This window comes from Primulina huaijiensis, chromosome 3 (genome assembly GCF_012295235.1).
Source record: "Primulina huaijiensis isolate GDHJ02 chromosome 3, ASM1229523v2, whole genome shotgun sequence".
Lineage (NCBI taxonomy): Eukaryota > Viridiplantae > Streptophyta > Magnoliopsida > Lamiales > Gesneriaceae > Primulina > Primulina huaijiensis.
Window position 1 is genome coordinate 29230344 of NC_133308.1, and position 21244 is coordinate 29251587.

Consider the following 21244-nt stretch of genomic DNA (forward strand, 5'->3'; position numbering starts at 1 on the left):
ATGACCGTTAAAAGCTATTTTCTTCCTTTTAAATTTTGCGAAACCTGTGGGAGAAAAAGGTTACAAGAAAATGTCGGATACGGAGGTTCCGAATAAGAGTCCCGATAACCCAGAAATGGATAATCAAGTTATTTCTGAAGATGGCCCGAGAAATCAAAATTTGTTCAGTCCAAGGTTCCGATCTGTCGTCGCCATGGCCGGATGGGATGAAGAAGCACTTCTGATTGCCACTCATATTGTTGAAGATACACCGGACAGATTGTGCAAGCAGCGGAGAAGATCGGATTTGAAGACCCCACCAACATATTCAAGAAGGTAAAATGTACAGTGTGTTATTCTGATAACACGTTTGATTTGTAATTGTCTGTTTTTTCTGGATTATTTCTTATGAGTTCTCCAGTGTCTCTTATTCATGTGCCCAAGTTTTGTTTTATATTACTATTTCTCGGAATATGACCATTGTTGCACAATTTTCGTTTCTTTTATTCTGAATTAATTATTAACAGAAATGAAGATCTATCAGAAAAGATCTCTTTTTTTATCATCGCCATCTGTTTTCGTAGTGTGGGGATTTTACTTTCTTCTTGCCTTGAATGTTGCCTCACTATCAAGTACAATCATTTCGATTTTTCTTCAATAAATTTGTTGAAATGCCAAAGTGCGTGGTGGTCTTTACAGAAAACGTAGGGCTCATAGGAATAGTCCAGTTTCCATACCTGTGACCGTTCTTCATCTTGAAGAAGATGATGATTCAACATCAAATCAACGAGGTTCTAATTAATTCCAATGATTTTGGCTCTCTCTTCATACAATTACTGAAGGGTTTTGGGAGTTGCATTAATTTTTTGGCTTTGATTATTTTAGGATGTGAGAGAAAGAATATAGAGGTGAATATTATAGCAAAAGTAGAGAAGAACGGAGGAGAATCGATTAAAGAGGATGCTAAGGACTCAGGTGTTTCTAACTCAAGCCCTGTGATCCCTTGCCTTGATCAGCTTCGTGAAGAACTTTCATGTGCTGTAAGAGAATCTAGATTTGCTTCCTTCGCGTGATATTTTTTGTCACAATCTTGAGCTTCTAACATGAGAATGTGGTGTCATATGGGCAGATCTGTCTGGAGATATGTTATGAACCGAGTACCACACCTTGTGGACACAGGTAAGAAAACAATGTAGCTCGACTATTAAGACATCTTTCTCATCATTTATCTAAAACACGTTATTTGAATAGAGACGGAATTATTTACTTTTTGTATATGGCAGTTTTTGCAAACAATGTTTGCGTTCTGCAGCTGACAAATGTGGGAAGCGATGCCCAAAGTGCAGGCAACTTATCAGGTATACAAGGCAGTAGTAGTTGCTGTTCTTTAGCGTATCAAAGTGATAAAATACAAGACTGATTGATTTAATTTATTAATGTGTCTTAAATGTGGCAGCAATTGGAGGTACTGCACCGTGAACACAGTTCTCTGGAATACAATTCAGCTCCTATTTCCAAAAGAAGTTGAAGCAAGAAAAGCAGTGACTACCTCAGATACTACTACTGAATCGATTCGAGAGGAAAGTAGTCTAGCCACAACAAGAAATCCTAGCATGAGAAACAGATCTATTCAAGCTTTAAACAATCCAGAAACAGATGGCACAGAATCAGATAGAAGAAGTCGTCGACTCAGAAGTCGAAGTTCAAGAATTTCTGGGACTTCAGACAGAGGAGAAGCTAGTTTAAGGAGAGATTTGCCAAGCCAGGATGGAGATGCCGCATTGGCTTTCAGATTGCAGAGGGAAGAATTTATGGAGGCGTTTAGGGCGGTACCTGCTAGAGCAAATTTGAGAGCTATGGCCTCAAGGGCTACTAGCATTCGTTCAAGGGGCAGACATATGTGACATTCTTACTTTTTGTTGTTTTTTTTTTTTTTTTGGTGAAGGGGGTGTTTAATTGAATGACTTGGCTTTAGTTGTTAAATTGTTGTATCTTCCCTGTAGAGCTTACTGTGAAAGAAGAAGATGTTTTTTAGAATAAATCTAGCCATGGTGTTATAATCAGGCACGTTTTCTTTCACTCTACGGTTGCTCGAACCAATCAGAGTGACTATGTTAATTTTTTTAAAAAAATTGTCCTCTTCAATCTTTAATAATAAATATTTTCCAATATACTTTTCTTCTCGTTTCATTATGGTGTTTATTATATTTTAAAATCCATTTCAACTCTAGTCTTTTCTCATGATCCCCTCAAAATATTTTTGCTTGTAGAAAAACTTATGTCTCACAAAGTCAATGATTCTATTAGCTGTCAAAATTAAAAAAGAACAACAGACTAGCATGTTGTTGTAAAAAAACAAAAATAAGAACAGACTGGCATGTTGCTTATGATGATGAACCGTGGCATGTATTAGAATCAAGGAAAGGCAAAACATGCGAAGATGTCAAGGATGCTTTGAAGGGATTCAAGACTTCTTTGATGAATAGCATATTATTATTGATCCATGATGATGACAACTCCACGAGTATACAACTCTAGACAAGACAGAATAACATATTCGCAAACCTCTTGCAAGTACAATCTCAACAATCATATGTTCTAGTTCCAGAACCAAAACCGATTTATTTTAAAGAATGATGACAAATAAAATAGGGGTTTCTTGGAAAACATTTTTAAGCAGTCCTTTTTACACTCCAAATATTTATGGTCCTTTTTACACTCCAAATATTTAACCATATTGCGAAAAACTAGAAATTTGACTCAACCTAGCACTGCGTGAACATTGACTCAGTTTTTTTCTCAGAAACGCAATGCATGATGACCAGGAATAGAAGCAGATACAATCAAGACCAGTTGTCACCTATGTAAAAAGGTCAGCATACAATGTCCCTGGTATCAACCTAGCCAAAGCATTAGAGAGTAAAAATGGCGGCGACGAGATCTTTGTCTCCATATACTTGTCTGTGCATTATCCTCTCAATGGCGGCATTTATATCTGTATCGGAGACTGCAACTCAGGCACCCACGTCTGCACCTTCTCATGCTGGACATGGAGCCCCCTCCTCCCTCTCCTGCTGCTGAATTTTCACAAGGTTTCTTTGTGTCGATTCTAATTGCAGCTTTCATGTCTTACTGCCTTTCTTTATCCTATTAAATCTTTAGTGTGCATTTTAATTTTTGGTTTATGTTTGGGGTTGTTCTTTTGTGTCATTTGTGTTACCGTTGTGATTTTTCAAAATTGTCTTTTACTGTGATATATATGATCTATTTGTGTGTTGATTTGAATCAAAAAATTACCATTAGTTCATCACATTCGATATTGTTGTTCATGGATTTTGGCTCCAAAATTTTGATCCAAAGATTCAAGAAATTTGGGGAAACCTAGCAATAGTATAATGAGGAACTCTACAAAAAATATTTAATCTATATCTATACTGATTAATAATGCAAGCTGAAAAATGTGTAAGAAACACCGAGATGCCCCAAGATTACTAAGTAGGTGGTGTGCAACTATATGGCTCCTCAAATTGAGTCAACCCCCTTTCCGTTGGCTGTTTGTAACCCGAACCTAAACCATCCCCGAGAGTTCGGATTAAAGGGCAATGAATTTCAAACATTAATCAGTAATCGAAATACGTGTTACAAAAATCCGTGCTGAAGGCATGGCACAAAGCATATTCATCTCATTATATCGTGTCAAACAGTACACATGATCTCGAGTCAGACGAAGAAAACTGATACAAAAATATTAATCAATACCAGAGCAATACTAATGTCTATGGGAATGCTTTCTGCTGCCATGGCAAGTCTCACCATTCTTTATGTTCCTTCTTTGCATGACTCTAAAAGTGAAGGAAACAACTCCAATTGCAGCCATAGGATAAAACACCATATACGGGGACAATGCCAATGCAGAAATAAAGGAAAAGTAGCCAGCAAGGAGACAGCCAAAGCTTAACCTGATTTCCCACAAAGGGAAGCCCGGAATGGGAAACCAAAAGAAGTTTAATTCGGGCTTTGAATCACATATACCATGCAAGATGACGCCGGTGCTAAGTAAAGAATCCCAAAAACGTGGAAAGTTTTGACAGATACCAATCCGTTGCAATACGTTATACAAGGATATAAAATTACATCAAAAGCTCACAGGAACTACATAAATCATTCTGAATGCTGTCATATTTAGCATAATTTTCCATTAAAATGAGAACATCATTTGAGCATATACTGGCTCAAGATTATCCTTTGCACATTCACACTCAGGATTATCACTGATTTATTGCTGTCAAATAAGATGGATTGAGCAAGACCGGGAAAAATAATATCACGACATGAAAGCAGCCTGCCTAAAATTTTTATAGAGAATTGAGGAAACTTGAGAACTCATATGAAGAAAAATAATAAACAATTGCATACCCCAACACTGAGAAATATGTTATACATATAAACTACTTCATCATCAGCCTAAACGACACAATTTATGCTAACAAAAAAGCTAGATTACTTCAGCTTTCCTAGACTTCTTTTCTTCTACCGTAAGGTTCTTCAGCGTAATAAATGCCACGTATTTTGAATTCGCCATTCACAACACAACCTTAATGAATTTTATGCAAAAGTTACAAAAAGATACCCTGTGAATGGCATATACAACATATTCTGAATGCTCTTGAAGTATCTGACCATCCATAGCAGAATGTTCACCTTCAAGATCAACTGCAAACCAATCAAGCATAGAAGTGTATTGATTTGGTAGCATATTTCCAGTCAAATCAGTATCTACTCCTTCTTCCAAATATGGGAAAGCTTGATAAAAATGCTGTTCAAGTGGACCACTTTGATAAGCTCTGTCAGATTCGGTACCCAGGGATCTGACCTGCATCAATGCAGGTAAACATATAAGCAAGTGTATCCAACAGTGAATATGAAAGTCTAACATTCCGAACTCAATGACAGCATCAAAAGAGTGACTACATGGCAAAAATTTTGCCCTTACTACATACGGCTGCATGTCAACACTTTGAGATTTGTTCTACAATTTTTGGACCAAAATCTAACTGATATAAGTCCATCAATAAATGCAACAACTGAATCAAAATCATTACATTTTCCAAATTTCCACCAGATAAAAAGGAAATACTAATGGGAGACATCAGATAGCTTCAAAACTCCACATAGAGAGAGAGAGAGAGACTTGCCTGTTTGTAGCTTCCGCCGTTCCCAGGGATGAAAAGAACTGGAATGCCATTAAGATTTTTAAGATGCTCGTCAAAATCGATCTTTTTCCATCCTTCGTGGTACAGATACAGACCGTACTTTGTGGAAGACATGTTTTCCGGCGTTGATATGGGAATGTATGTAGGATACATGTATGTCATTACACAATCATTTGATATTGGTTTCAATAAGCCATAAAGACCAGTAAGGCCTATCGATACAGCTAAGATAGCCACAACTGCTACTCTTACTTTAGCTCTAAAATCTTTCATATTTGGGCTACTTTTAACTCCCACTCAAAGAACTATTGTCCAATCACCTGCTGCACGCAGACGTTCCCAACTATGTAAACAACCAAAGATTCAAGATGAAACAAGTAAATCAGACGTGGCAAAATTCATCTCACACCAACCGAAACAAATAAAACAGAAACTAATGAAAATCAGTAAAATAATAAGATGCACAAGCTCTACGCCATTGAAATACTGAAATGTACATCTAGTCCACAACAGTTAACTGGAAGTCTAAGCAAAGATAAATTTATGCAATTAATCTTAGAAAATAAACAAATCAGCAGAAATGGAATCAAATTAACAGCGGAAATCACATTACTAGAAGCTCAAAAACAGAAAAGCAATCGCAATAGTAGAAAAGATAAGAAAGGTGACGCACCTGATCAAAATATACAGTGGGAGAGAAAAACGAAGAGACTAAGAGTGGAAAGAGGAGTGAGTATGAGAAACCGAGAATTAGAGAATATATTCCGCAAATCGTGGCGTTGATTCGATGCTTAATTCGTGGACTGTATATTTTGACCCTTGTTGGCTTTGGCGAGAAACCCGATAAAACGGGTCAAATTGGAATTGGGCCGACTCCTCCGGCAGAAATGAAATGCCAGTGGACCATTGATCATAAGGTTTTGGGCTTTAAAATACTCATTGATATATATTTTTTAAAATCACAAATTGGTCCTTAGACCGTTAGACGTGGGTTTTTTTTTTTACCTTTTTTTAAGAATAATTTGAGAATAATGGTAAGAGGCAATATTTTATGACGATATTAGCTAATCATGGCTTCAAAAGATGTGAATATTTTGTATTCTCGATTTTGTTCTTTTTTGAAGTTTTGGAGATGTTGAATTTTTCAAAATTTATCTTTGACCGTATTTAATCATAATTTTTTTATAATGAAAAACATGTCATCATTATTCATCGAGTGCTTGTTAGATAAATAATGAGGTTTATAAAAACCAAGTTAGTCGATTGTTAGTTATCAACTTATTTTGGTGATAAATAATGAAGTTTATAAAAACCAAGTTAGTCGATTGTTAGTTACTCATAATAATACTTATAAGCTTGTTAGACTTTGAATTATAGTTAAAGAAGTGGCATTTTGACAAACGAAAAGGACACGGTGTGCTCTAGTAGACATCCACGTCCATGTAAAACCATTTTTTAGTGCCAAATTACTTATTACACGTTAGCATGCTACGAAGAACAACCTTATCCTAAAACCACCATTTTTTTAGTGGCAAAACCAACACAAAATCATCGAAGAAAGTAGAAATTGGTATAAGATATTGCGTACGCATAGAACCTCCAAAGAACGAGTACCGATCACAAAATTTCAATTCAAAATGTTAAAATGCTGCTAAAAATACAAAGTTTATCATCTTAAAATACGCAGTCCGTCGAATTTTTTTAAGCATGCCAATCCCCTTGAATTCATATATCTACTGAAAAACATTATCCTCTGGTTATCACCGCCCAACTATTTAAAAATACAATATTTATAGAAATCATGGGGTAACGTAAATTATCCACTAAATCAAATCTATGCTGAACAAGGAATACAAAGGTTCGGCCAAATTTCACGACACATGTATGCAATCCAAGTAGGCATTTCTCGGAGGACAGAGATTTAAACCGAGTCTCTGAATGAAAATCCAACACTTGACGAAAAATTGTCAAGAAAATGTTGAGAATACACATTGTTCATACAACTTCAATACAGATATATGCAACTTTCTTGATGGTAAAAATTTGAAAGAAACAAAAATAAAGACAAGTGTTAGAAGAAGGGAAACAAATTTTCGGTAGTGAAAATTCATCAAATGAAGCAACTATCAATACACAAATTAATACATTAATGTATATCTAGCTGGCAGATTAGAATGAATCTTGCAATCTAACAGGTACATGATTCATGAAGAGATTGAACCTAGTCTGCCAGACTCCTTAGATTTATATCCCGGTATCAGTTACCTCGTTCGTGCGTTTCCTTCAAAAAATGTGAATCTGAACAAACATGTGTGCCAATCTTTTCGGCAAAAACATAATGTAAATCTGCAAGCCCAGTTTACTGCTGCAGTAAATAATTATAATTTCCGTATATGTCAAACCAGATCAGCTATCCACAAGCATGCAACAGTAGCAGGAGTAGACAGAACCAGGCAAGCAAAACATCAGGGAAGTATTTTTAGTTAAACAACGGAGGGAAGGAATTCCACTAAAGAAATTATCTCTTGAAGACACAATCTTCTCACTCTTTTATTTTCAATGTTCCATCAAAGCTGTTTCAGTCTCTGATAAGGGTGCTGCACCAACAAGATATTTAGATTAAACAATTACAATATCGGAGAAATATTCACCAATAGGGAAATTATTTAATGAAAACAAGAAATGAATTATTATAAACCTATTTAACTGGGACCTGACCAACTTTCATTGAAAACTGGAAAAAATTCAAAAAAAAACTTTGGTACGAAGAAAAAAATAAAGCTAACATTAAGAATGTAATGTCGCGAATCAACATACCAAGTAAATCTTCATAAGAATCAGCCATAAGTGCAACATCCATTAGCAAAGGAGGAGAGAAAACTTGATCCTGAACTTCATCATTATCATAGAAGGACCTATGTGCATCAGAAACTGATGAATTTGAACCAACCGCAGAAAGAAAACAGTTCACCCCATCAAATTCATCAAGTGAATCCAAATCATTTAACATATCTGCCACTCCACTATACTTGCTTCCGAGATGAATGTCGTTTGGGTGTGTTTGAAGCATGGAAGAATTTGCTTGAGATTTGAATGACTGTCTACCCTTTAGTGAGTCAGGCTTCTTATCTTGCCCACGACGGGAGAATCCAGACCCAGAAATTGGAACAAAAAAGTGCTCGGAGCTCTCATCAGAACGACTGTCTTGGGACGATTCCAAGTTCCGTGATTGAGATGAAAGGGCAGCTTCTCTGACAGATCTCTTTAAGTTTTGCAAGTAAACAATATCTTCATCTGCAAAAATAATTGAAAACAGAAAAAGTAAGAATGCCTTCTATCATACGTGAGCCAAGAAGGAGAATAACAAATCACAAACCATGTGGTGGATTATCCACATGACTGATTGAAGGAGGCTGCTCCAGGGGCTTTTTATCTGTCATGGTTTCTATTGGGTTGATTTGAGTTGTCGTTCGCTTTTGTGTGTTTCCACCTTTCCCAGAAGAATTTGGAGTCAAACTAAATAGCTGTGGAAGTTTTAAAGTAGGGGGACTAGCTGATACACTTTCCAGTTGAACAGATGAAAGTCTAGAGGTTATTTCAGCAACCTCATCAGAATCCTTTTCCTGGTCATCACATCAACTTATAAGGAGCAGATTTACAAAAGGTCAACTCAAGAGCTCGTGAACTTTAGAAGACTATGTACGAGGAAGAATAAACTTACCAATGCCCTTCCACTGTTCTGTGCCTGGACAGGCGAGGTAGATCTAAGCTTCATAAGAGGAGTAATATTGGAAGAAATACCATTAACTTCTTCTGTAAGTTCCGTGATTGAGTCTTGTATAGCCGGAGCAACATCTTTTAGTTGATTGATAAGCACCTGTACGTATTCACAATCTACGAAATCAACAAATGACTTAACAACTTCACAACACATAAAAAGAGAAAACAAGCCCAGCAGCATGTGGTGTAAGTCTCTAAGGACCATTTAGCATAAGGTGTAAGCTTCATGGAACAACCATCAACAGTCTGAACAAACTTGTAAACTCTGCATCACAGCAAACACATAAAGCACATCAATTAAACCATTGCCCACCTGAATGCTATCCAGGTGCTGCCTATGTTCAGCAAGGGTTGCAGCCAAAGATTCAGCATGACTGCTGGCACCACTATCATCCACCCTCTGTAGGAGCGCGGGACCCTCACCATCATTTGCTTTTGCCTGTGTCAAAATTAGAGTAAAAATGTCTTCCAAATGACAAGCATAAACCGTCAGTATGGTAAAAACTTGAAAAAAACAAAAACAACACTTGGAACTCGTCATTATTCAATGACTTTATAAATCAGAATAGTTTCTTCAAGTACACACTTTGAAAATTCATTTAACTGTAAAGAAGTATTTTAAGATAATGTGCAAGCCAATTAGCAAATGAAAAATCCATGCAAAAGAAGCTGCCACTCCCAATTCCCAAAAACCAATGATGTAGCAGCTTCATACACTGGAATTCCGATACAAAAGAAATTAAGTGGAACTATTAGGTCAAGAATAAAACAAGAACTCAATTTGATACAGCAAAGATATGTGTGCACATGTTTTATACTTCAACTTACATGGAGAAACAGAAATCTCCTATGCATAACCTATTATCAATTCACCAATCTCTCGAATAAAATCTTATCCAAGTCACTCATTTCATACATCTGTCTAAGACACTGTACAATTTAATGAACAATGAGAAGATGGAATCATAATACCAAGGACACAAAATACATTTGATAAAAGGAAATTTAGGACTGGTTCGATCAGGAATTAATCACGTCAAGAACTATTCACAATCCAAATTCACAATAAAGCAACTGACTCACTAACTGAAGAAATTATTTGCAAGCAAGGAAATAACTGGTTCTGCATAAAGTAGTATACCAATTGGAGTGATTGCTTGTGAATGCGCTGCAAAGCATGGGTCCAACGTCGCAAGACTTCTGCTATGTCAACAGTAGGCTGCCCTCTCATGTTTCTTTCATCTATCTGAGGAAAGTTTTCTTCATTTCCACGAGAGAGTGAAGAATCAGAGTTACTTTTTCTCTCATTGTTTAGACCTTCATGTAAACCCTCAGTGTTCTCAGTGTCTGACCATTCAGGAGTTAAATTAGCAGATGGAATTACCGAACTTTGATCCATCGCTGCTAGCAGAGATGAACCAGATATGCGATACCTGAAATGATTGTAAGGCATAAATTTAAGGGGAGCTAAAGAAAACAATGAAGTTACTGATATCACCTATGCTCACGATGGGCTATAAGATCCTCAATTGGGCCTGAAGCAAGAACCTCATGTTGACCTAACAAGATTAAACACAAAAAACTGTACTCAGTATTCAATGAGATAAAAACTAATAGGTGCTGCTGATTACTCATTTTCCAATCAAACTAAACTTTTAGCTGGCTGATATCCATTGAACTAACAAATACAATATATCACATCTCAAATCACATGGCTTGAATCTTCAACAGAAAACACAGATTTTGAACACGGATATCTAAATTTAATAGCAAACGCCTCATCCTGTCTCATATAAATTAAAAGTAAAGCAGGAAAAGTAAGAGAATATAATATTCTTCACAAACTAAATAATACTGTAGAAATAAGATTTTTGCCCAAAACTTGAACTGAGTTGAATTTTATCGTAGGATTCCAATACATAAAACTGAGGGGCGTGAAATGTTAGAAATTTAAGAAAACCAAAAAAATATTTAACTTACTCTTCCGAGATAGCAGTGAGTCCCACAAACGAGTAGCTCTTTGAACCATGTGAGAATTCTGACTAGAGCTGGATACAAGCTCATCCCAGAGTTCACCATCCAATTTAACTTTTTTTCTTAACTCATGCAGTTTTTCAAGCTCTTGCTGCAGATACGCCTGTGAACCCAGAAAATATGTAAGCACATGTCCATCCTTGATACACAATCTGATATAATACACAGTATATCCTCACATGATATTTTTACCTCTTCAGCACAGAGACCACGAAACTCTGCTGTCATTTCATGTGCCAAACTGGACCACATGGCCTGCCTTTGGACTGCGGTTTCTGCATTTTTCAGAAATCTTCTTCTTTCAAGAGCTATTCTAGCCTGTTTGTAAATACATTAAAATATTATAATGCTTAGACGTGTAGGAACGATTAAACTTCCGGGCTGATTCATTACAGTTAAAAAAATTCTGAGGGGCCTCTATAAGTTAAAATAAATCTCTAGATCCTCTTACTTTCTAATTTTAAAAAAGCTTTGGCAGATTGTTTAGTAACAATTTTGTCTAAACTACAAGTAAATATCATTACATTAGTAACTGGTATCAGATGGCTAATAAAGAGGTAAAAATATATTTTTTTTTTGATAGAAAACTAATTTTATTATAATAGTTGAATAGTACAATTTGTACGTGGATGAGCATTCCACGGCAACATTACTACAAGCTTAACCTGAAAATACACCAGAAATACAAAGAGGCACAGTTTTCATGACCAAATAAATTTGAAGTCCCTCACTAAATCTGAAATGCATAAATGGTTGAACTTTTGCAAGGTAGTTGTCCAAGATGCGACTCTAAATTTGATGTTTTCCCATACCCTGTCAACAGATTCCGATAAAGAGGTAAAAATATCAAATGACAAGTAACTTATTAGTTTCTTCCTATCTTTGTTCATGTCTCATTTGAAAACTAACTGTTTTCAGAGAGGAGAAAATTCACGTGGCAAGAACATATTGTGGACAAATATAGAAAGCTATGAAAGATATAGATCGGTCTTTCAGCAGTAAATCAACGCAATTATAAATGTAGTCAATGCATCTCAAAGTAATAATACCCGGTTAAATCTAACTTTCAAGATACTGATTTTTAAAAGCAACGTCCCAGAGTATGCAAATAATTAAACGGGTAACATATCTTTCACAAAATGAACTCAATGCACCAATAGGCAGGTGGCAGGAGTGGGGTCTAAGGACGAAGAGTGAGAGGGAAGCTGCGGGCTGTATCATCAGATGATAAGAGAATCCCGTCATCTCATTGTTTATCGGCAGAAAACATGAAATGAATACCTTGGTTACAGGAAGTAGTGTAGCTGCGTGAGAGAAAGCTACATCAGTCAGGGGAGCTGGAAGTGGATTTGATGCTACATCAGGTGCGAATGTCCGCCTATGAACTTCCCTCAAAGCATGCAGGGAGAGTTGCCATAAAAGTTCGACGAACCTGCAATTAGTATATGTAAATTCCCATTGACAATGACATCAAGTAGTCACCACTTCATAAATGCCTCTGAGAAGCTATTAGATGCAAATACGGTAAGACTATAATCCAGGATTTGGCAAAAGAGGATTCTGATAAAAACAATTTGCTGACAAGATCTCAGTATCTATCAACTGAAATGGAGCATCAGAATTGCCAGGAAAAAAAATAGAAGCCCCCTCCAGACAAGAATAGCATTAAAGGTGCTTTCCCAAAGTTGTTACCATGTAGAATCAGAAGTTGTTCGGGGTAAACTGATTTTACCATATTTTTAATATTTGAAACTGGGGATAGACTCTTTCAATCTCTTAAATAACTAAATCTACCACAATTTATGCCAGGAAAAAGTTGCATTAATTCCCACTTATGCTGCTGTAGAGAGACATCATCAGTCGTGACATATATGCATTAAGACCAAGATCTTACAAAGTAAGTTGATAAATTAACAGCGCTGTCCAAAGTCCAAACCATAAATATTTTCAATTAGCTTCTAATAGCTTTTTCCGAATTTTGCATTACCATGATTTGGTCAGTAGTCACACTACCGTAGTCCAGTTATAGTGTTTCGTTGCTACCACATTTCTGAAGTATCAGCATCATAACATCAGAAAGACAACTAATTCCATCCCTTAATCGTTCACATAAACTAACCTCGGCCCACAGCAAGTTGCGAGCGATGAAACCCTCGAATTGCTCCTGGGCAATGCTCCTTGTGATTCCAGCTCACTTATAATCCCTTGCACGACCTAAATGTTTCCCCAACACCACACACATAAAGAAACAACAGTAACAACTCAGTCCATAAAGAAAAATTTGCCCATATAAAACATATATGATCAAAGCACTGAAATAAAATTCACCTTCCGAAAATCTCTGGACTGAGCGGAATCAAAAATTGGCCACACCTTGTCAAAATCCTGCAATAAGATCCACACTTCAACACATCTGAATCCATCATACACAATTTTTTTAAAAAAAAAAAACAGAATGGTACAAAAAAAAATTGCCTTGGCGGATTGAATTGGACCACGGAGGGAGGACAATATGAAGTACAGAAGCTGTTCGCCCAATTTCGGATTCGAATGACGGAAGAGGCCGATCCGAGGCGTGCCGCTGTTGGAGCCGACCCCGATAACGTTCGGATCCAGGCCGAGCAGCAAGCAATTCGTGTACATTGCACTCTCCAGTTCTATCTCCCGCTCCTTCTCTCTGTCCATCGTCATCCCACATGCACTCTCACTCGGCGTCAAATCGGGTAACGTTGGTTCTCCGATTAGATTTTCCGCTTTTACTTCATGTCTTTTTCCAAGTTCTGAATTTGACACAAAGCCCCTTCAAATTATTCTAAATTATAAAAAACGCCTTTTAACTTTGGAAAATACGTTATAGCCCAGGTGTCACCCTAGTTTCTAGTATCTTTTTAATTAATTAATTTCTCAAAAAAACTCCAATTGGTTTAGTGGCATGTTCAGTTTATATTTCCAACCATTCAAATAATTTTTTGGATGACAAAATTATTATTCAAATATAATAATATATAAGTATTGATGATAAATAATGTGTTAATGATAAAATGGTATATTTTATTTGACTATACAATTCGTAATTTACATTCTATAATAAATATTCTAAAATGTATAGGGTTTCTTCAGGAATATATATTTACAAAAAATACATATAAATATAAAACTTTTAGAAGACGTGAACAGGTGAATATAATACAATTATATTAAAACTCAAGTTTTATGATATGTCGACGTATTATTTGAGTCAGAAATAAGATATATATCGAGGTATCGTTTCTACTGTAATTAATACAATTATGTAACATCATAACTAATTTAAGGACAATGTTCTCTCTTATTGGATCTATGACATCTTAGGTTGCAACTCAGTAGGTACAAATATTTATCCACTAATTTAAGATCAATGTCATCGTAGAATGGTATCGCACAGTACCATAGAATCGTTGTGACTTGTTGTATGATAACCAAATTAAAGCTCCAACACATGCAAATCGTTTTATATTTGAGATGAATTGGAGATATGAGAAAAAAACATGTAAGCAATGTGATATTTATTTCAATTTGATTCAACACGCAATTTGAATATCATATAATTTAGGTTCGAAATCAAACAATTTTTTTTTTTGTTATTGGGTTTCAAAAAAATTATTAGCATGTTAATTAAAATTTGATATTGATTTTGTGATATTTGATTTATTTATTGCAGAACAATTTTATTTGGGGTTCGGTTTGAGAATATATCTTCTGACTGATGGTTGGCTTGAAATGCGAGGGTTCCTTTTTCTATATTTTCTTGCTGCTGAGTGATTGTGGGGTCAAGTTTCTAAAAAAAAAATTTGAAAATGTGGGTTGATTGACTCTAACGTGCGCCATGGCACTCTTCTCCTTTCACTTGCCGGCCAGATGTGGCAATTTTGCTCTCCTAATTGCTAATTGTTCCTTTTACTTTATTATTACAGGGGGGTTCGTAATTATTATTCGGGCCAATAATTTTTTTATATATATTTATTTTCTAAATTGGGGAATTATTTATTATAACTGGCCGTCGAACTCGTTATTAAAAAATGCACACATGAGAGGTGATTTGACTATCAATTAATACTCTTATCACTAATAAAACTAAAATAAAAAATATATAATAGTGTCTCACGGTTCAATTTTATGAGCCGGATCTTATATCCGATATAAGCTGATTCAACTTATAAAAAAATATTATTTTTAATATCAAAAATATTATTTTTTTACTTCAGATATGAATCGAGTCGAACTATCTCACTGATATAAATATATGGTATTGTGTCAAGTAATACCTACTCATAAAACTATAGTTTTAGAATATATGGTCATACTATTTGTTTATAGTGGGTCTCATGTGAGACCGTCTCACAGATCGTAATCTGTGAGACGGGTCAACCCTACCCATATTCACAACAAAAAGTAATACTCTTAGCATAAAAAGTAATATTTTTTCATGGATGACCCAAATAAGAGATCCGTCTCACAAATACGACCCGTGAGACCGTATCATACAAGTTTTTGTCATTTGTTTAACTCGTACCAGATAGGATATATGTTCATGCTATTGGGAATTTTATCATAAAAGTATGTTGTTGTCCGGCATTTAAAAAATTAAAGTTTAAAATCTGTTGTAAACTAAGATAAATTTATTGTCCAAAATAAAATAAATCTGGTCTAGTTTAAAATTAAGAGGGGTGTTATATTAAGTGGCTCGAAAGGAAAGGCCCAGATTCAGAAACAATACTTAAAGCAGCGGAAAGCTCAATTGGAGGCCCAGCTACAATGTTGGAGATTAAACAATAATTAATTTGGAAAGAATGCCAAAATCTTCCATTCATTTATGAAAATAGATAGATTGTATATAATTTTGATTTTAAAATATTTTTAGCTTAAAATTTTCAAGATTAAAACATCTTCAAATTTTCGAAAATATGTATATTTATTGGAAATTATAAAGTATACTGGCTACTGATGCAAAATATTGCATTGTATCTTCATTCAAATTAATTATGAATAATTGGTGTTACACGATTCTTTTTCAAATAACCAATTGTAGTTAATTCATTATCAATTATTATTCACTTAATTTGAATTTCCTCACATTTATTTTTGTAACTTTTTCCTTATAATTGTTTTTCCTTGTTTAGTTTGTTATTGTGGACATTGGACGATAATATTTTGATATGTTTTTTAATTTATTTTTTGATACAATATTTTTGTAGTTTGTAGCCATTTTTTCGTTTTATATATAAAAAAAGCCGACTAATCGGGTAGTCAATGTAGTCGGGACGAGTTCGTATAATGGAAAACACAACTCGGCAAATCGAGTACCTGACCTGAAATACTCGATATGTGCCCATCCATAATATGGCCCACACATCTAACAGATGCTACGCCAGATGAAGATCACCTGGTGTAGCATATCATTTCTCGTGAATTGATGTCTATGGTAAAACAAAATGTATTTATCTAAATCTCCGTGTGCACCATAGAATAAACCAAAATACACTAATTATGTTGTTATGGTAATTTATTTTATTGTTGTCAAAGTTTATTTACATGATAACAAAAACTCGTTCGATGAAACCTTCTTACAACTCAATTTTGTGAGATGTATATCTTATTCGTCACAATCCGTGAAAAAATATTACTTTTTATGTTTAAAATATTATTTTTACTCCAAATATAGACTGAATTAATTCGTCTAACGGATGCAACAGCTCAAGATCATATATATGTATATATATATATGGTTGCAAATACCGGTTTATTGTTTATTCATTAAAGAAGTTTCTTAAAATTTTAATGTCATGTATCACTAAATAAATAAGAAAATGCACAAAATTTATGTACAAGTTCTAATAAAAGATTAAAGTAATAATAAGATATAATTGTAACTGATTTTATATAATGTTTCCATATTTCAAAAATTTTATTTTAAAAATCTATTCTACTGTATTTTTAAAAATACACATTTAGCAAATTTCTATATTAACTTTAACAAATCCCCAAGTTTTACTCTGGAATTTTTATTTAGAGTATGTATTTTGTGAGACAGTCTTACGGATTTTTATTTGTGAGACGAATCAAACATGTCCATATTTACAATATAAAATAATAATTTTGACATAAAAAATAATAATATCAAATAAAATATTCATCTCACAAAACTGACTTATGATACCATATGTGTTTTATTAAAGACGTTGCTACAAAGTTCATATAAAAATTAATAAAATTTATTGGGTTTTTTTATACCATTATTTTACAAAATAATATCCTATAGTAATTAATAACATACGTTTTGTAGGATATTATGTTCAATTTTTATAGCAATAAAAATAAATTATAAAACTAACAACTAACCTAAGAAATAATCATATTTGTTGTGAAAAAGTAAAAATTTACGGTAAAAAGTAAAAATCTCAAATTCTTAAAATTATCACACTACACACTTTATAATATTTTTCTCTCAACTCAATTGTGATTTTCTTCACAAATGAGAGATCTATTTATAGAAAATTTTTACAAATAATCCAAAAATAAAATACATCATTACCTACATCATCACACACTAATTTTCAATATTCAACACCTAATTTTACCTAATTTTCAACATTCAACATTCACATTTTCAACACAAATATTTAACACATTTTTAAATAATATTTCAACACTCCCCCTTGTGATGATGATCATAATGATTGTATACATTACGTGTTTTTATACTGCCTCGTTAAAAACCTTACTAGGAAAAACCCATTGGGATAAAAACCATAGTAAGGGAAAAAGAGTGCAGTCACGTAAACTCCCCCTCATGTTGACACGAACAATTCTTCACAAATTTCGTAGATTGCGCATCCCAATATTATATATGTGCTTTCTGAATATTGTCGTAGGAAGTGCCTTTGTGAAGAGATCTGATGAGTTTTCACTTGATTGAATGTGACGAACATCAATACATTTATTCTTCTCAAGCTCCTTGGTGAATGCGAAGAACTTAGGAGGAATATGTTTAGTTCTGTCGCTTTTTATGTATCCTTCTTTCATTTGAGCAACACATGCAGCATTATCTTCATATAGTATCACAGGCTTCTCGTCGAATGATAATCCGCATGAGATTTGGATATGTTGAGTCATTGATTTTAACCACACACATTCACGGCTTGCTTCATGTAGTGCAATAATCTCGGCATGATTTGATGAAGTTGTTACAAGTGTTTGTTTCTGTGAACGCCAAGAAATTGCAGTGCCTCCACGAGTAAATACATATCCAGTTTGAGAACGTGCTTTGTGTGGATCAGATAAGTATCCAGCATCGGCATAACCAATTATACTTGGATTAGCATCTTTTGAATACAAAAGTCCCAAGTCTGTCGTTCCTCGTAGATAACGGAATATATGTTTAATTCCGTTCCAATGTCTCTTTGTTGGATATGTGCTAAATCTTGCCAATAAATTTACGGCAAAAGATATATCAGGCCTTGTACAATTTGTAAGATACATAAGGGCACCGATAGCACTTAGATATGGTACTTCTGGACCAAGAATATCTTCATCATCTTCACATGGACGGAATGGATCCTTTTCTATGTTTAATGATCTAACAACCATTGGAGTACTTAAAGGATTTGATTTGTCCATATTAAAACGTTTAAGGATCTTTTCTGTATAATTTGTCTGGTGAACAAATATTCCACATTCTTTTTGTTCAATTTGTAAACCCAGACAATACTTGGTTTTTCCAAGATCCTTCATTTCAAATTCTTCTTTCAAGTATGACACAACTTCTTGAATTTCCTTATTTGTTCCAATGATGTTTAAATCATCAACATATACAGCAATAATTACGCATCCGGATGTTGTTTTCTTAATGAAAACACAAGGGCATATTGAATTATTTACATATCCCTTTTTCATCAAGTGATCACTTAGCCTATTATACCACATTCTGCCGGATTGCTTCAACCCATATAATGATCTTAGTAATTTCACAGAATAACATTCTCTGGGTTTTGAACTTTGTGCTTCAGGCATCTTAAATCCTTCAGGGATTTTCATATATATATTACTATCAAGTGATCCATATAAGTAGGCTGTAACAACATCCATAAGACGCATTTCTAAATTTTCAGATACTGCCAAGCTAATCAAATACCGAAACGTAATTGCATCCATCACAGGAGAATACGTTTCTTCATAATCAATTCCAGGCCTTTGAGAAAAACCTTGTGCAACAAGTCGAGCTTTATATCTTACTATTTCATTTTTCTCATTTCGCTTTCGAATAAAAACCCATTTGTATCCAACAGGTTTTACACCTTCAGGTGTAAGGACTATAGGTCCAAAAACATTACGTTTATTTAGCGAATCCAATTCAACCTGGATGGCATCTTTCCATTTTATCCAATCCTGCCGATTTTTACATTCACCAAAAGATTTTGGTTCATGATCTTCATTATCATTTATGATGTCGATTGCCACATTATAAGAAAATATATCATCAATTTCTTCTATATCTTTTCGGTTCCATATTTTTCCAGTATTAATATAATTGATAGAGATTTCATGATTCTCGTCAGTTTGTGGTTCTGACAAAACATTTTCATCATCATGTGTTTCTTCAGGAACATCATTCTCTATTTTGTGATCATTATGTGTTTCTTCAGGAACATCATTCTCTATTTTGTGATCATTGTGTTTCTCTATGAATTTTCTTTTTCGAGGATTTTTATCCTTGGAACCAACTGGCCTTCCACGCTTCAGGCGTTTAATGACATCATGACTATCTTCAATTTGTTTCTTCGGAATTTCAATTCGAGCAGGGGCATTTGCAGCATGTATATATGATTTAGTTACCCCTTTTGTGTCTGCAAATGCATCTGGTATTTGATTTGCTATTCTTTGCAAGTGCACAATTTGCTGTACATCTTTTTCACATTGTTTTGTTCTTGGATCCAGATGTAACAATGATGATACATACCATGTAATTTCTTTTTCGGTATGTTTCTGTTCTCCCCCTAACATTGGGAAGATTTCCTCATTAAAATGACAATCAGCAAAACGTGCTGTGAACACGTCGCCTGTCTGTGGTTCAAGATATCGAATGATCGATGGACTATCATAACCAATATAAATTCCAATCTTTCTTTGAGGTCCCATTTTCTTTCGTTGAGGTGGTGCAATAGGCACATACACCATACATCCAAAAATTCTCAGATGAGAAATGTCTGGTTCTTTACCAAATGCAAGCTGCAATGGGGAGTATTTATGATATGCACTTGGTCTGATGCGAATTAATGAAGCAGCATGTAAAATTGCATGTCCCCATATAGAAATAGGGAGCTTTGTTTTCATAATCATTGGTCTAGCAATCATTTGCAGACGTTTAATCAATGATTCAGCCAATCCATTTTGAGTATGTACATGAGCAACAGGATGCTCAACAATGATTCCCATAGACATACAATAATCATTGAAAGTCTGGGAAGTAAATTCACCAGCATTATCAAGTCTAATTTTCTTGATTGTATAATCGGGAAATTGATTCCTCAATTTTATTATTTGAGCAAGTAATCTTGCAAATGCAACATTTCGAGTTGACAATAAACATACATGTGACCATCTGCTGGAGGCATCAATCAATACCATAAAGTATCTGAATGGTCCACATGGTGGATGGATTGGTCCACAAATATCACCCTGAATACGTTCAAGAAACATTGGTGATTCAGTTTGGATTTTGGCTGGTGATGGTCTTATAATAAGTTTTCCAAGAGAACATGCTTTACATTGAAACTTATTATTCTGAAAGATCTTCTGGTCTTTCAATGGATGACCATGTGTATTTTCTATAATTCTTCGCATCATTGTTGAACCAGGATGTCCTAATCGATCATGCCAATTGGTTAATATTGAAGAATTATCAATTACCATGTTTGATTCAATGGGACGTATATGTGTATAATGCAATCCAGTAGGGAGCATTGGTAGTTTTTCAATCACATATTTCTTTCCTGATTTATATGTGGTAAGACACATATATTTCTCATTCCCTTCATTCATTGTTTGAGTATCATACCCATGGGAATATATATCATTAAAACTCAACAAATTTCTTTTCGATTGTGGTGAATATAAAGCATCATTGATCAAAAATTTTGTACCATTAGGTAACAAAAATTGTGCTTTACCACATCCTTTAATCAAGTCTACAGGACCTGATA

The 21244-nt window shown here is 34.6% G+C and overlaps 3 protein-coding genes across 3 annotated transcripts; 1 reads left to right on the forward strand and 2 right to left on the reverse strand.

Annotated features, from left to right (window-relative positions):
* On the forward strand, positions 1–2135 carry LOC140972398 (uncharacterized). Its single transcript, XM_073434839.1, has 6 exons — positions 1–315; positions 679–770; positions 865–1019; positions 1109–1158; positions 1263–1337; positions 1436–2135. Exons 1-6 carry the CDS (start codon positions 71–73, stop codon positions 1881–1883), a joined length of 1065 nt encoding a protein of 354 aa, XP_073290940.1. The 5' UTR covers positions 1–70; the 3' UTR covers positions 1884–2135.
* Positions 2136–3518: 1383 nt separating this feature from the next.
* On the reverse strand, positions 3519–5975 carry LOC140972399 (GPI inositol-deacylase-like). The gene is made up of 4 exons (XM_073434840.1): positions 5866–5975; positions 5175–5535; positions 4610–4852; positions 3519–3938 (listed from the first exon to the last, which is right to left on the reverse strand). The coding sequence occupies exons 2-4, from the start codon at positions 5463–5465 to the stop codon at positions 3822–3824; spliced, it is 651 nt and encodes a 216-aa protein (XP_073290941.1). The 5' UTR covers positions 5466–5535; positions 5866–5975; the 3' UTR covers positions 3519–3821.
* A 1317-nt stretch (positions 5976–7292) lies between these two features.
* Positions 7293–13774, reverse strand: LOC140974486 (AUGMIN subunit 6-like). Its single transcript, XM_073437961.1, has 13 exons — positions 13482–13774; positions 13335–13391; positions 13126–13220; positions 12288–12438; positions 11199–11324; positions 10953–11109; positions 10471–10531; positions 10114–10405; positions 9286–9411; positions 8914–9069; positions 8569–8815; positions 8010–8486; positions 7293–7789 (listed from the first exon to the last, which is right to left on the reverse strand). The coding sequence occupies exons 1-13, from the start codon at positions 13695–13697 to the stop codon at positions 7749–7751; spliced, it is 2202 nt and encodes a 733-aa protein (XP_073294062.1). The 5' UTR covers positions 13698–13774; the 3' UTR covers positions 7293–7748.
* Between the last annotated feature and the right edge of the window lie 7470 nt (positions 13775–21244).

Bases quoted from the DNA above. Each gene is read 5' to 3' on its own strand.
- LOC140972398 (XM_073434839.1), top strand. From the start codon at position 71: ATGTCGGATACGGAGGTTCCGAATAAGAGTCCCGATAACCCAGAAATG. The intron at 316-678 runs GTAAAATGTACA...TGGTCTTTACAG, and splicing joins CCACCAACATATTCAAGAAG to AAAACGTAGGGCTCATAGGA. The intron at 1,159-1,262 runs GTAAGAAAACAA...TGTATATGGCAG, and splicing joins ACCACACCTTGTGGACACAG to TTTTTGCAAACAATGTTTGC.
- LOC140972399 (XM_073434840.1), bottom strand. From the start codon at position 5,465: ATGAAAGATTTTAGAGCTAAAGTAAGAGTAGCAGTTGTGGCTATCTTA. The intron at 4,853-5,174 runs GCAAGTCTCTCT...GCATTGATGCAG, and splicing joins ACGGCGGAAGCTACAAACAG to GTCAGATCCCTGGGTACCGA. The intron at 3,939-4,609 runs GTATCTTTTTGT...GTGGGAAATCAG, and splicing joins TTGTATATGCCATTCACAGG to GTTAAGCTTTGGCTGTCTCC.
- LOC140974486 (XM_073437961.1), bottom strand. From the start codon at position 13,697: ATGACGATGGACAGAGAGAAGGAGCGGGAGATAGAACTGGAGAGTGCA. The intron at 10,406-10,470 runs GTGATATCAGTA...CAATCATTTCAG, and splicing joins ATAGCCCATCGTGAGCATAG to GTATCGCATATCTGGTTCAT. The intron at 8,487-8,568 runs GTTTGTGATTTG...TTATTTTTGCAG, and splicing joins TGTGGATAATCCACCACATG to ATGAAGATATTGTTTACTTG.